Below are 14,454 nucleotides of genomic sequence, written 5' to 3'. Positions count from 1 at the left end.
CTCAAAAAAACCAAAAAACAAAAAAACGAAAACAAAAAAACCCAGTATGTTCCAAGTAGGACTGGTTCAGTATATTTTAAAAACACAGGATAATGGCAGAAAATAAACTTTTCAAGTTAAATAATAATTGATCCTAAGCAAAGGCAAAGCTAAATGAAATACAGTTAGCTATATATCACTATCTAATTGAAAACATGGTTCCAAATATCTTAAATTTAGTATATCTTATGTTAGTTGCCTTAAGCAATAAACCATTACCCAAGAAATCAAATTTCAAAAGAGACTGTAATAACATTTGGAGGCCCTTTTATTTTGTAATACATCCATTTAAAAGATGTGCTCATATAATGGCCACAAAGGTTTGCTAGAGTAATGTAGTGAGTAATTCCTCATTATTACCCAGGTAGAAACTTAGAACTTGCTTACATAGAGGAATATGTCAGAAGAGATCAATATTAAACAATGTGGTCCTGAGAAATGTATAGAAGGGAAATATTCTTCTCTGCCTCTTTTTTTCCCTTTATGAAAGAACCCAACAAACAAAATATGCTGTGTCAAGAGAATATTACCTACAAATCTTACTTACAAAGTCAAACTGTGAAATTTCTTTATGGGTAGACACCAGATAGGATTTGCTGAAATAATGAATAAATTAGTGATTTCTATAATCAGAGAAAATGTAAAAAAAAATGATATAACAAGGCCGGGCACAGTGGCACACACCTATAATCCTAGCACTCTGGAAGGCCAAGGTGGGCAGATTACCTGAGATCAGGAGTTTGAGACCAGCCTGGCCAACGTGGCAAAATCCTGTCTCTACTAAAAATACAAAAAAATTAGCTGGGCATACTGGTGTGTGCCTGTAATCCCAGCTACTCAGGAGGCTGAGGCAAGAGAATTGCTTGAACCCAGGAGGCAGAGGTTGCAATGAGCTGAGATTGCGCCACTGCACTCCAGCCTGGGCTACAGAGTGAGACGCCGTCTCAAAAAAAAAAAAAAAAAAAAGATATAACATACTATATAGCCAAGAACATTGACTCAAACCTGTAATCCCAGCTACTCAGGATATCTAGGTGGGAGGATCGCTTCAGGGCAGGAGTTGGAGATCAGCCTGGGCAACACAGTGATAACCCATCTCTAATAAAAATTTTAAAAATTAGCTGGGCATGGTAGCTCATGCCTGTAGTCTCAGCTACTTGGGAGGCTGAGGTGGGAGGATCCCTGGAGCCCAGGAATTCAAGGCTGCAGTGGGCTATGATCCTGCCACTACACTCCAGCCTGGGTGGCAGAGAGGGATCCTGTCTCCAAACAAAACAAAAAAAGAAACCCCTCCCCCACCATATTATATAATTAGCTTGATGGAAAAAGAAAAAGCATAACTGAAAAAAAAATGGATTTTTCCAAGCGCATCTAATTAGGGTTAGTCGTTGCTCTCATTTTTAGATAGTTCTCGTTTCCTACAACTTTTATAAGTTAACATTGGCTTTTCTGGGTGTACCATTCCCACTCCATTTCCCTTCTTGGAGTTTTAAAAGCCTATTATCCATCTCACTAGAGTCAAGCCCTAAATAATGGATGATGACGGTGGAAAGTTTCATATTTTTACTAAAACTGAAAACGGTAAACTTGAATTCAAACTGCAAACTAATGTACGATGTGCAAAATTAATCTCAGTTCTGGTTCCTACCTTATAGCATTACCCTAAATCTTTTAACAAACATTATCCATTGGTTAGAGAAAACATCTCAGGAAAATAATACTAATATTATATAGTGATTTCCAATGTTGAAACGATATACTTGATTAATAGATTAATACGCACTGTACATAATTTATATGAAATGCATATATAATTTGTTCAACTTTCTGTTCGTTTTTAGAATTTACTACAAAAAGACAAAAGAGAAAAATATATTAATTTATAGGCAATTAAAAGCCCCAACCAAGGCTGTGGTTCAGTGGCTACTAACACATAGTTCTGGGAATTTTCTGGTCTAGTGTTAATCAGATATAAAAAGAAACCTCCAAAAATCTGGGGTTTTTTTTTTGTTTGTTTTTGGAGACAGAGTCTCTCACTGTCGCCCAGGCTGGAGTGCAATGGCATGATCTCAGCTCACTGCAACCTCCGCCTCCCGGGTTCAAGTGATTCTCCTGCCTCAGCCTCCTGAGTAGCTGGGATTATAGGCATGTGCCACCAGGCCCGGCTAATTCTTGTATTTTTAGTAGAGATGGGTTTTCACCATGTTGGCCAGGATGGTCTCGAACTCCTGACCTCAGGTGATCCACCCACCTCGGCCTCCCAAAGTGCTGGGATTACAGGCATGAGCCACCGCGCCCGGCCTTGAAGGCCCTGTAGAAGTTCTACCTCCTCTATGAAGCCTTTCCCCACTATTCTATCTAAAATAATCTCTGTATTCATAGATGCCTTCTTTCTTTACATTTTTGTAGTACAACTATTTACCATACAAACTAAATCATTTTAACCTGATGTGATGGTCTTTTGATCTGCCAACTAGGTTGGCTAGGCCATAGTCCCCAGTTATCAAAACAAACAATCTAGGTGTTGCTGTGAGGGTATTTTGCAGATGTAAGTAAAATTCATAATCAGTTGACTTTAAGAGAGAGTATCCTAGATAGTCTGGGTGAGCCTGATTCTACCAGTTGAAGGGCCTTAAGAGCGCCACTGAGGATTCCTTGATGAAAAAATGTTGCCTGTAGACAGCAGCTTCAGCCAATGCCTGAGAATTCCAGCCTGCCCTTCCTGATAGCCTTCCATACGGATTTTAGATTTGCTCAGCCAGCTCCCACAACTGTATAAACCAACTCCTTACAATAAATCTCTTTATATCACTTTTGCTTCTCTGATTGAATCCTGACTGATACACCTGATTAAATAATGTGTGTGTGTGTGTGTATCTGTGTGTGTGTGTGTGTGTGTGTGTCTTATCTTCCCAGTCAGACTCAAGGGCAGGAACTTGAGAATATAACAATAATAACTTACTGTACATTTACCATGTGTCAGATACAGTGTTGTCTTTCAATACATGAACTCATTTTATCCTTACGACCGCCTGATATGAAAGTATTATTAATCTCCATTTACAAAACCTAAAGTTCTTTTACTCCAATTCTTTTTTTTTTTTTTGTATTTTTTTTTTTTTTTAGTAGAGATGGGGTTTCACCGTGTTGGCCAGGATGGTCTTGATCTCTTGACCTCGTGATCCGCCCGCCTCAGCCTCCCAAAGTGCTGGTATTACAGGTGTGAGCCACTGCGCCCAGCCTGGATTTTGATTTTTAAATACAGCCTCACAATCTTTGTCTTTCAACTGAATCATTTGGTCCACTGATAACATACTGTAATTACCATCATATGTGGGTTTAAACATACTACATCTGATGCCATGGTAAGCCACCCAAATCTCCTTCTCCAGGACTGGAGCACTTATTCCTTCAGCACTGGGAGTACAGGTAGTAAACAGCTCTCAGCTGAGTCCTTTAGGACTGCCCTCAGCTAGAGTACAGTACTAGGACCTTGCCCAAGGTCATATCTCCTTGGCATGGATCGGGGTAAAGGTGGGAATCTGCTTCCACTGACTGGTCAGTGAGGGGGATAAAGTCTGGACCTTTGCAAGGTCATCCCAGCTCCAGAATTCCCTGTAGGGTTGACCTTTAAGGCCTTTGTTACTACTGCAGTGCGGTTCACCTTTTCCCTCCCAAGAGCCGAATTTAATCAACTTGCTGCAGGCAAATCTTAGTCTCTAAGTCTGCTTTCCAGGGAATTCAGTCTGCGACATCTTTCATCTTATGTATTTATTTTTACTTATCCTGCCTGTTCTGTTTCTTTTTCTTTACTTTCTTGCCTTCCTTTGGACTGTCTATTCTTTTATTCTTTTTTTTTTTTTTCTGAGACTGAGTTTTGCTCTTGTTGACCAGGCTGGAGTACAGTGGCACAATCTTGGCTCACTGCAACCTCCGCCTCCCGGGTTCAAGCGATTCTCCTGCCTCAGCCTCCTGAGTAGCTGAGATTACAGGCATGCGCCACCACGCCCAGCTAATTTTGTATTTTTAGTAGAGACGGAATTTCTCCATGTTGGTCGGGCTGGTCTCGAACTACCGACCTCAGGTGATCTGCCTGCCTCAGCTTCCCAAAGTGCTGGTATTACAGGTGTGAGCCACTTCGCCCGGCCTCTTTTATTCTTTTATTATTCCATTTTTTCTATGTTAGTTTGGAAATGATACACTCTTTCTGTTGTATAGGTTATCCTAGAAATAATAATATGCATCCTTGAATTATCAAAGTCTAAAGTTAACTGGTTGATTCTTTTATCCTACTCTGCAATATTGTAAGGACTTAAACACTTAAACTTCCTTTATCCTTCTCCCATTTTATATGTAATTGTTATTCTAGGTATTGCAGCATATAAATGGAATCATACAATATTTGTCTTTCTGTGTTTGGCTTCTTTCACTTAGCATAATGTTTCCAATATTCATCCATGTTGTAGCATGTATCAGAATTTTACTCTTTTTAAAGGCTAATATTCCATTGTATCTATATATACAATATTTTGTTTATCCATTCATCTGTGGATGGACAGTTGGCTTGTTTCCACCTTTTGGCTACTATGAATAACACTACTGTGAACATTGGTGTGCCAGAATCCATTTGAATCCCTGATTTCAATTTTTTTGGTATATATACCCAGAAGTGGATTTACTGGATCATGTGGTAATTCTATGTTTAACAATTTGAGAACCCTCCATACTATTTTCCTGATTCTTTTTCTTTAAATCTTTTTTTTTTTTTTTTTTTGAGACAGAGTCTCCCTCTGTCTCTGTCACCCAGGCTGGAGTGCAGTGATGTGATCTCAGCTCACTGCAACCTCTGCCTCCTGGGTTCATGTGATTCTTATGCCTCAGCCTTCTGAGTAGCTGGAATGACAGATGTGTGCCACTACACTTGGCTAATTTTTTTGTATTTTTAGTAGAGACAAGTTTTCGCTATGTTGGCCAGGCTGGTCTCAAACTCCTGGAGTCAAGTGATCTGCCCACCTTGGCCTCCCAAAGTGCTGGGATTACAGGTACGAGCCACCATGCCCAGCCCTGATTCTTTTTTATATATTACAATTCTCTGTTGAAATTATCCATTGTTTTACCTATTTCCTCTACCTTTATTCCTATTTAACTGAACATGAATATAAACAGTTATTTTTACATTCTTTTTGAATAACTCTAATACCTGGATCATCTGGAGATCTGCTTCTAGTATCTGTGTTTATCTCTTGGTTTTTGGTCATTTTATTTTGTCTTTTGGCATTCTTTGTACTTTTTTACATAATGTCTACAGAGAGGGTTTCCTTCTGTCTAGCAGACAAAGGTAATGGTAGCTGATCACCTTAACAAAATCAGGAGCTGTTTGAAGCTGAGACTTGGTTGTAGCTCTGGGTAAAGCTCTAGCTACTTATGTCCAAGGGTATATAGCCCTCTAGGATTTTTAACTGAGAGCTTGGTATTCATTGGGGCTTCTCCTTCTGGCAAGTTCGTAACTCTAATCTGTATCTTGTGAGACTGCCAAAGAGTCTGTTCTGCTTTTCAAAGGCTTTCCAATGAGGTTTTTAACCTCTCATTCTGCAGAGCCCCAGGAATTGGCAAATATCCCAATGGGATAACTGGCTGTATGCATGAGGTTCCCCTGGTTTTCTACAAAGCCTCTGCTGATTTCTTGTCCCCAGTAGGGGCTTTCCGCCAATATAAGGTTTCTGCTTCTCAGATCCCTGCCTATGCCCAGAAGCAGCAAATTCCCCCCAGGGTAAAAGAGGCCATAAAAGTCAGCTCACTATTCTGAGACTCTTTTAGTTTACCTTTACTCCTGGGGTTCATTCCTTTAAGGTCTCAGCACAAAGCATGGTGTGCCAGCGTTCCCATCCTTGGTTGGATGTAGTAGATTTTTATTACCCTAGCCCCTTAAGACTGTATATTTCAATTTTAGATCATACATCGCCAGTGAAAAGCAGTCACAAAAACTAGGCCCACCTCTTTCAAATCTTATCCTCTCGGCTGGGTGTGGTGCCTTACGCCTGTAATCCCAGCACTTTGGGAGGCCGAGGCAGGTGGATCACCTGAGGTCAGCAGTTTGAGACCAGCCTGGCCAACATGGCAAAACCCCATCTCTACTAAAAATAGAAAAATTAGCCAGGTGTGGTGGTGGGTGCCTGTAGTCCCAGCTACTTGGGAGGCTGAGGCAGGAGAATCATTTGAACCCGGGAGGCAGAGGTTGCAGTGAGCCGAGATTGCACCACTGCACTGCAGCCCGGGTGACAGAGCAAAACTCTGTCTCAAAAAAAAAAAAAAAAAAAAAAATTCTTATCCTCTCCCAGATCTTCATCAAGTAATTCCTCCCTATCTTGTTAGCACTTTGAGGCTTTAAAATATACTTTTAAAAAAGTTATTTTATTTTTGAGATGAAGTCTTGCCCTGGCTGGAGTGTTGTGGCAGGATCATAGTTCACTGCAATCTCAAATTCCTGGATTTAAGGGATCCTCCCACCTCAGCCTCTCAAGTAGGTGGGACTACATGTGCGTGCCATCATGCCTGGCTAAAATATACTTTAACAATATTTTTTCCGCTTGCTTTTTAGTTCTAATCCCACAATTGCGATACAATATTAGTACTGTCTTAGCTTAGTACTATTGACTTTAGTACTACTACTTATGATAGGTTTTAAGAACATAATCCCAAATGCAGAATAACTATAATTTTTTAAAAGCCAGTCTTAGGAAAATGATATATTTTAGACTCAGAAAGCTCCTTCATTATCTTCAGGGTTTGATAAAATAACCATTAAATTATGCTAGAATTATGTTCTGTTTTCATTTCTTATAAATTAAAGGGAAATTAAAGTGAAAAGTAATGAAGCACTTCAACTCTAATTTACTCATGACAGAATATGTACCAATATTGGCCTTACATTTGAAGGATACTGTAATAATACAAGATATTTAAAAGCATATCCATTTCATTTTGTCTTAATTGCTTAGATTTCTAACATTACCAGATGATGTTAACAGGCCTTCCTGGGAGGGCAGTGGTGGGGATATGGTTTTTTCTGATCAAGCATATTTGCTCTCTCTTGGAGATGCATAACACATATTAGTATTTAAAAGACCCTAAGAAGTCCTTAGTAAAGTCAGTTGTTATGTTTATTTAACCCTCTGTTTCCAAATACATCTGACCAGGGACATATTTTATCCATGGAATATCTATTAACGTGCTCCAAGGTACCTAGTTTGAGAAAGGTGGCCTAGAGAAAGAGAAATAAACATTTCAAATAGTTTTGGTTATTTGTATGTTTTTGAACTTGATTATCTACCTCCTGTTTCCTCCTTCTTCACTGAAGGTTAGAAACTGAGTTTTGTGGGGTTTTATTAGCTTTATTAAACTGTAACTTCTTCTGTCAGTCTTTTCTGATGTAGGGTAGCAGGAGTATGAGCTTCACAGAGAGACAGAATTAGGATCAAATTCTGGCTCCATCATCTTGGGCAAATTCTCCTGTCTCTCTGGGTCGTAGTTCTTTATCTGTACACTATTATGCTAAGGATTAATGAACATGTAAAGTACCCAGTACATTGGCCCCAGAGATACCTCCTATCTTAAAATTCCTTAAGGATCTAGAATGGCCAGTTGGAATGAACACAGGATTGCTATCTTTGAACCTTGACTTAGGACTCTTCTTTACTAACTCATTCCCCTCTCTTGCCTAATTAAAAGACTGTAACACTCCTGCGGAATAACGTGTTTTTGTGTCCTGACTGATGAAGCACCTCGTCTTAAACTGGTTTTTATTTTCTTAGAACTTGGGGAAGCTCCAGTTTTCTGTCTTATGTTCCCATAACAGCTGCTATCTTATTTATCTTGCCTTACTGCAATTACTCATTTCCTTTCCTGATCCACTGTAAGTCTTATAAGGTCAAAGATATTTTGCTCCCTGTTACATGCGCACACCACGGGCCTGGGCACAGAGTAGCCACTCAATAACTACAGAATCTTTAACAAGTTATAATAATTGGAACCCCTCAAATCATTACTATTCAAATATAATTCTGAGATGGAGTGTTTTAATATTCTTTATATTAGAAAGTACTGGTAGAGGCCAGGTGTGGTGGCTCAGGCCTGTAATCCCAGCTCTTTGGGAAGTCAAGGAGGGCGGATCACTTGAGGCTAGGAGTTCAAGACCAGCCTGGGCAACATGGTGAAACCCTGTCTTTACTGAAAATACAAAAATTAGCCAGGCGTGGTAGTGCAAGCCTGTAATTCCAGCTACTTGGGAGGCTGAGGCAGGAGAATTGCTTGAACCCGGGAGGCAGAGGTTGCAGTAGGCTGAGGTTGCACCACTGCACTCCAGCCTGGGCAATAAAGCGAGACGTCGTCTCAAAAAAAAAAAAAAAAAAAGTACTGGTAGGAAACAAGGAGTTAAATTTACTTGAAATTCTCAAATTTTTAAAATATAAGTCTATAGAATCAATGATCACTACTAGAAATCTTAAACTGATACAGTCATTTTTCTGAGATACATCCAATCACTAGGATAGAAACAGAATAATATTCTTTTCAGATAAATTTTGGTATTCAAGAGTAAAAGATGTGTTCTAGAAAGTCTGCCTGTAAATACACTTTTATAGTCTAAACATTAAAAAACTCATCTGATTGAAATAAACTAAAACTTAAATATATTAAAAATATATATATATATAAAATAAAAATCCTTCTTTGTATTGAGGATGCCCCCACACTAACTTATCTATGTGTTATATATTTAAATTTCTGAACACTGGAATTTTCAAAGTGGGGAAATCTTTACTAATGGGTCATGTCAAAAAGCTAAGAAGATTAGCACAATTCTAATGTCAAATTAACTTTTATTTTTAAAAACATCATTAGTAAGTATGTAAGCAGTAAATATAGTGTTATGAAGAGGCTTTTTAGTAAACAGGAAATTTAAAATACTTACTATTATTTTCTTACAGTCCTTTCCCCTGCATAATTCTGTATAGGTAGAATACTGCACATATATAATCCAGCTTCCAACAAAAACCACTAACCAGGAAAAGAAAAGATATTTCATCCGCACATATGAGAAGCGAGCCTGTGAGTAAAAAAGAACATAAGAATCATTCATTCAGCACCAAATCAGCATTCAATGTCCTAGAACACGACTTCTCACCCTTCTTGGAACAACTCAATATATATTCCAGGCTTTTATATGGCAATTCTGGAACAAAGTGCACTTTCACTGAGTCCAAACAGCACTGGTCTTAGAAAAGGAAGCTCCTTGGTCCTGCCAAGGAAAAAGGGAACAAAATATCCTTTAAGATGTATAACCTTTCAAATACCACCATCATCCAAAGCTACTTTTTAGGCACAAGCACGTGTACCATGCTACCCTGGGCACCTTGTGAGATCAGGTAAAGGGAGGTACAATTCCTATTACTAGAAGCTTACAAAAGACTGTTTCACATAAGAATCTTAAAGGTCTTTAGGAAAGTCATGATAAAAATAATTTTGTTTTAAAGAAATAAGAACAGAGAATCTGGCTATTTGTCTAATGTCTCATACTGACAACCAGAACAAGAAATTAAGCTCTACAGTCATTTCTATTTCCCTATTGTATTCACCAGGGCTTTATGTTCCTTTTGTTCAGCCAACCAAATGTTTCACCTAATAGATATTCTGGAAACCGAGGAGACGCTAACAACTGTTAAAGGAGAAATGACTGGAGAAGGGTTAAGATATATTAAAAATAAGTTACTGTTTGCATGTCAACTTGCAAAGTGTAAAGCTACACAATAGGATCCTCTTTGCATTGTTTTGTTTCCAGTGCTCTTGTATCTAATTGCAACTTGGGCTGGTTGATGCCTTTTTTCCATCAATTACATATCAAACAGTTTCATCTTCAAAAGTGACACTTGATCAAGACTATTTGACATTTATTTTTTGAGTCTGTAGCACCCATGGTCTGGTTTTATAAACAGCAGAACTGAGGGCTACGAAGAGAATTCAGCAGAATAAATTAAAGATATGTAAACAAACAATGAAAAGCTAGTTTTGCTTTACAATCATGAGCCAGTTTCTCACACTGGGAACAGTAGGATACTGTGAGCATTGTAAGCATGCAAAGAAGCAGAAAGAGATGAGAGAGACATAAGCGCACCTGCAGAAGACAATGAGCGCAAAGGAAAAAGAGACTCAGGAAATACTGCATTCTATTGGCCCTATTTGTGGTTTAGATATCTGTGAGGTTAACAGATGGTGAATCCTTGTACCAAAAGGCTTGAGTACAATGAGTTCTCAGTAAAATTGTAGGTCTCTGAGCTTTATTATTAAAATAAAAAAGTGCCTTAATGCAAGATACTTTTGTATTGCTCTAAGTAAAAAGAAAATTCAGATTAAACTCCAAATTAAATCACATAAAAGACAATGGGGTATATTCCATGGGGTTTGTTTGAAAGATATTTAAGATGACTCGTCTCTAATAAGAGGTTTGGTCATCAGACAGAAATCGACATGTACTAATATTGTGAACCTAAATAAGATTAAATGACATAATGCCTATAAAACATAAGCATATTGCTGGGCACATAGTAAGTATTCAGCGAATGTTAGCTAAATCAATTTGCAAGTCACTGGGCAAGAAGCCAACAATACTGTCAGTGGCTATCATCTTCTTTTCGGACTTGCCAAAAAGAAAACTGAATCTGAATCTGATCAAGCCTTTTAGCTCCAGCTACCAGTTTACAGGAAATACATGAGACAGAGGAACACAAATGACACTTAAGTAAGTGACACTATAAAGATATAATCAGCAAACTCCAGGCTGTGGGAAACACTGCAATAGAAACAATCCAGTTTCTTCAACAAATAAATTACAAGGAGGGAAAAAAAGGCAAGGGGAAACTTAAAGATTAAAAATCATTTAAGATATATATTAGGCTAGATGCGGTGGCTCACATCTGTAATCCCAGCACTTTCGGAGGCTGAGGTAGGAGAATTACTTAAGTACAGGAATTTGAGACCAGTCTGGACAATATAGTGAGACACTGTCTTTATGAAAAAATTTAAAAATTAGCCAAGGCCAGCCAGGAGCTCACACCTGTAATCCCAGAACTTTGGGAGGCCAAGGCAGGCGAATAACTTGAGGTCAGGAGTTCGAGACCAGCCTGGCCAACATGGTAAAACCCTGCCTATACTAAAAATACAAAAATTAGGCTGGGCGCAGTGGCTCACGCCTGTAATCCCAGCACTTTGGGAGGCCGAGGTGGGCGGATCACGAGGTCAGGAGATCGAGACCATCCTGGCTAACACGGTGAAACCCCATCTCTACTAAAAATACAAAAAATTAGCCGGGCGAGGTGGCGGGCGCCTGTAGTCCCAGCTACTCGGGAGGCTGAGGCAGGAGAATAGTGTGAACCCCGGGGGGCGGAGCCTGCAGTGTGCCGAGATTGCGCCACTGCACTCCAGCCAGGGCGACAGCGAGACTCCGTCTCAAAAACAAACAAACAAACAAACAAAAACAAAAAAACAAAAATTAGCCGAGTGTGGTGGCATGCACCTGTAATCCCAGCTACTCAGGAGGCTGAGGCAGGAAAACTGCTTGAACCTGGGGGCGGAGGTTGCAGTGAGCCGAGATTGTGCCACTGCATTCCAACCTGGGTGACAGAGCAAGACTCCATCTCAAAAAATAAAAATAAAAATAAAAATTAGCCAAGCATAGTGGCTCATGCCTGTAGTCCCAGCTATTTGGGAGGCTAGGGTGAGAGGATTGCTTGAGCCTGGGAGGCAGAGGTTGCAGTGAGCCAAGATCTCACCACTGCACTCCAGCCTGGGTGACACAGAGAGACCCTGTTGCAAAAAAAGAGAGAAATATATCAAATAATCACAACACATGTATCTTTTTTGAGTCCTGATTCAAATGAAAACCTGTAAAAAATGACATTTATAAGACAATTGAAAATTTTAAGAATGACAGTATACTTGATGATAGTAAAGGATTATTTTAGTTTTTTAAGGTGTGATAATGGTTCTGTGACAATATTTAAATATTTTTCTTTTCTCTATCTATCAAATAGCTACGTTTTTCTACTTCCTCTGGCATATGTTTAAATAGAGAAAAACCCTATGAACTGGACTGCCTGATGCCTACTTGTCATGACAAAGAATGCAAAACATTTTTGAGAGGAAGTTAGATTGATGATGTTCCCAGCAGGGCACTGGGCATCACTTGTTGTAGACAAAATGATAAAAGGAGTGAGACACATTTTTCTTTCAGCATGCCATGGAGAATTGCTGTGATTTGGGGGTAACACAAAGTAGTAAAAGGACCTTCATGCGTCCTTTAATATCTGCAGATCCTGCAGCCTCATATTTAAAAATAACGATTGAAGAAAGAGCCATAAATTACATCTGTAGTTATTAACCAATTTAATTTCCCGGTGTGCCACTCACTAAAATGTTTCTAGTGATCTGTTCTGTACCAACTACCTAGATAATGTAGTCTTTGATTAAGAAATGTAGTCTGACCTTTTTATTTATGCTGAACTATTCACAATGACTGCCCAGCAGTTTTTTGTTCGGCAGATTGTGTGCCTAGCTAGTAATGGTATGTTGCTTTATTCTTAATTTTGTTCCTGAAAAGCATGATGAGAATTTTTGTAAATACACTATGGCAGTGATTCTCAAATGGACTTAGTTTTGCCCCACAGGGGACACTTGGCAATGTCTGGAGACATGTTTGGTTTCCCAACTGGAGGTTGCTACTGAAATCTTGTGGGGTAGCAGCCAGAGATGCTGCTAAACATCCTACAATGTGCAATGGAGCCCCCCACAGCAAAGCATCATCAGGCCCAAAATGTGTTTGAGAAACTCACAGTTACACGATAAAATGAAAATAAAAATTGTGGGGTTGAAAGAGCTAAATTTGTATGACATTAGCATTTTATCTTAAATTAGCCTTTAATGCATAAAATATTAGTAATTTAAAAAATATGATAACATCTGTCTGGAAATAACAGAAACAGTTATCACTAGAGTAAATGATTGCCAATATTTTATTGTAAACCCACAATGACACAAAATGCCAATTCTACTCTAAAAAATAGTAATAGTTTTTCTTCTTTTAAAATATTGTTTGATTTCATTGCGATAACTTATTTCAAAACAAATCTGAAAATTTTTGATCTTGTTTGTAACTTTACATTAAGTTTTAAAAATAGGCAGAAAGAGGCAACATTCCAAAATTTAGCCATTTAAGACTACTTCTGGCCGCGCGGTGGCTCACGCCTGTTATCCCAGCACTTTGGGAGGCTGAGGTGGGGGGATCATGAAGCCAAGAGATACAGCCCATCCTGGCCAACATGGTGAAACCCTGTCTCTACTAAAAATACAAAAAAAATTAGCTGGGCGCGGTGGTGTGCACCTGTAATCCCAGCCACTTGGGAGGCTAGGACAGGAGAATCGCTTGAACTCGGGAGGCAGAGGTTGCTGTGAGCTGAGATTGCATCACTGCACTCCAGCCTGGGCAACAGAGTGAGACTCCGTCTCCAAACAAACAAACAAACAAAAAAACTACTTCTGGCGGGGGGCGGTGGTTCACGCTTGTAATCTCAGCACTTTGGGAGGCTGAGGCAGGCGGATCATGAGGTCAGGAGTTCGAGACCAGCCTGGCCAACACAGTGAAACCCCGACTCTACTGAAAATACAAAAATTAGCTGGGCGTGGTGGTGGGAGTCTGTAATCACAGCTACTCAGGAGGCTGAGGCAGGAGAATCGCTTGAACCCGGGAGGTGGAGGTTGTAGTGAGCTGAGATCATGCCACTGCACTCCAGCCTGGACGACAGAGCGAGACTCCGTCTCAAAAAGAAAAAAAAAAAAAAAAGGCTACTTCTATTGTCTATTTTTCATACTCTGCATCTTTCATAAACATGTAAAGCACAAAGTCCTTTTACTTTACCCCTAAATACTCCGTACACAAATGTTCTTAATTTTGAGAATGGGGACTCTGTCTCAAAAAAAAAAAAAAATGGCATTATGAGTCTACTGGTCAGAGTTTTAGCATTCTTAATCTTTTTAAGAGGTGAATTTTAGGATTTATAGAAAGAATCTGAATTATTCTTTGATCTGAAGTTTAAAGATTTTATTTGCAGGAGCATCTTCTGTGTTTTGATTTTATGAAAACTCTAGAAATAAAGTTTCAATAAAAAGCAGATAATTTTCACACTTTCTCTGAATGCTGGTTCATATTTCTTATGCTTAGAGGCTGACCACAAAACAAAATGCCAAGAACAACTAGGGAATTCATTGCATGGGGTGACTCTCAAGCCTGTGACTAGCCTCAACGGTAAAACACTATTTCAAAGAAGTGTCAAAGTAAAAGAAATAGCTCGTGATATATTAAGTGAAAAA

General features: G+C 39.1%; 1 protein-coding gene across 1 annotated transcript in view; it reads right to left on the bottom strand.

Annotated features, from left to right (window-relative positions):
• Positions 1-14,454, bottom strand: part of DIPK1A (divergent protein kinase domain 1A) — a gene marked incomplete at its 5' end in the record, with an annotated part of 121,198 nt that overhangs the window by 21,691 nt on the left and 85,053 nt on the right. The window contains 1 exon segment of the mRNA NM_001133151.1: positions 9,008-9,142. Coding sequence (NP_001126623.1) covers positions 9,008-9,142 — 135 coding nt within the window.

This window comes from Pongo abelii, chromosome 1 (genome assembly GCF_028885655.2).
Source record: "Pongo abelii isolate AG06213 chromosome 1, NHGRI_mPonAbe1-v2.0_pri, whole genome shotgun sequence".
Classification (NCBI taxonomy): domain Eukaryota; kingdom Metazoa; phylum Chordata; class Mammalia; order Primates; family Hominidae; genus Pongo; species Pongo abelii.
Note: the sequence above shows the minus strand (reverse complement) of the source record. Positions and strands in the feature narration are given on the sequence as shown.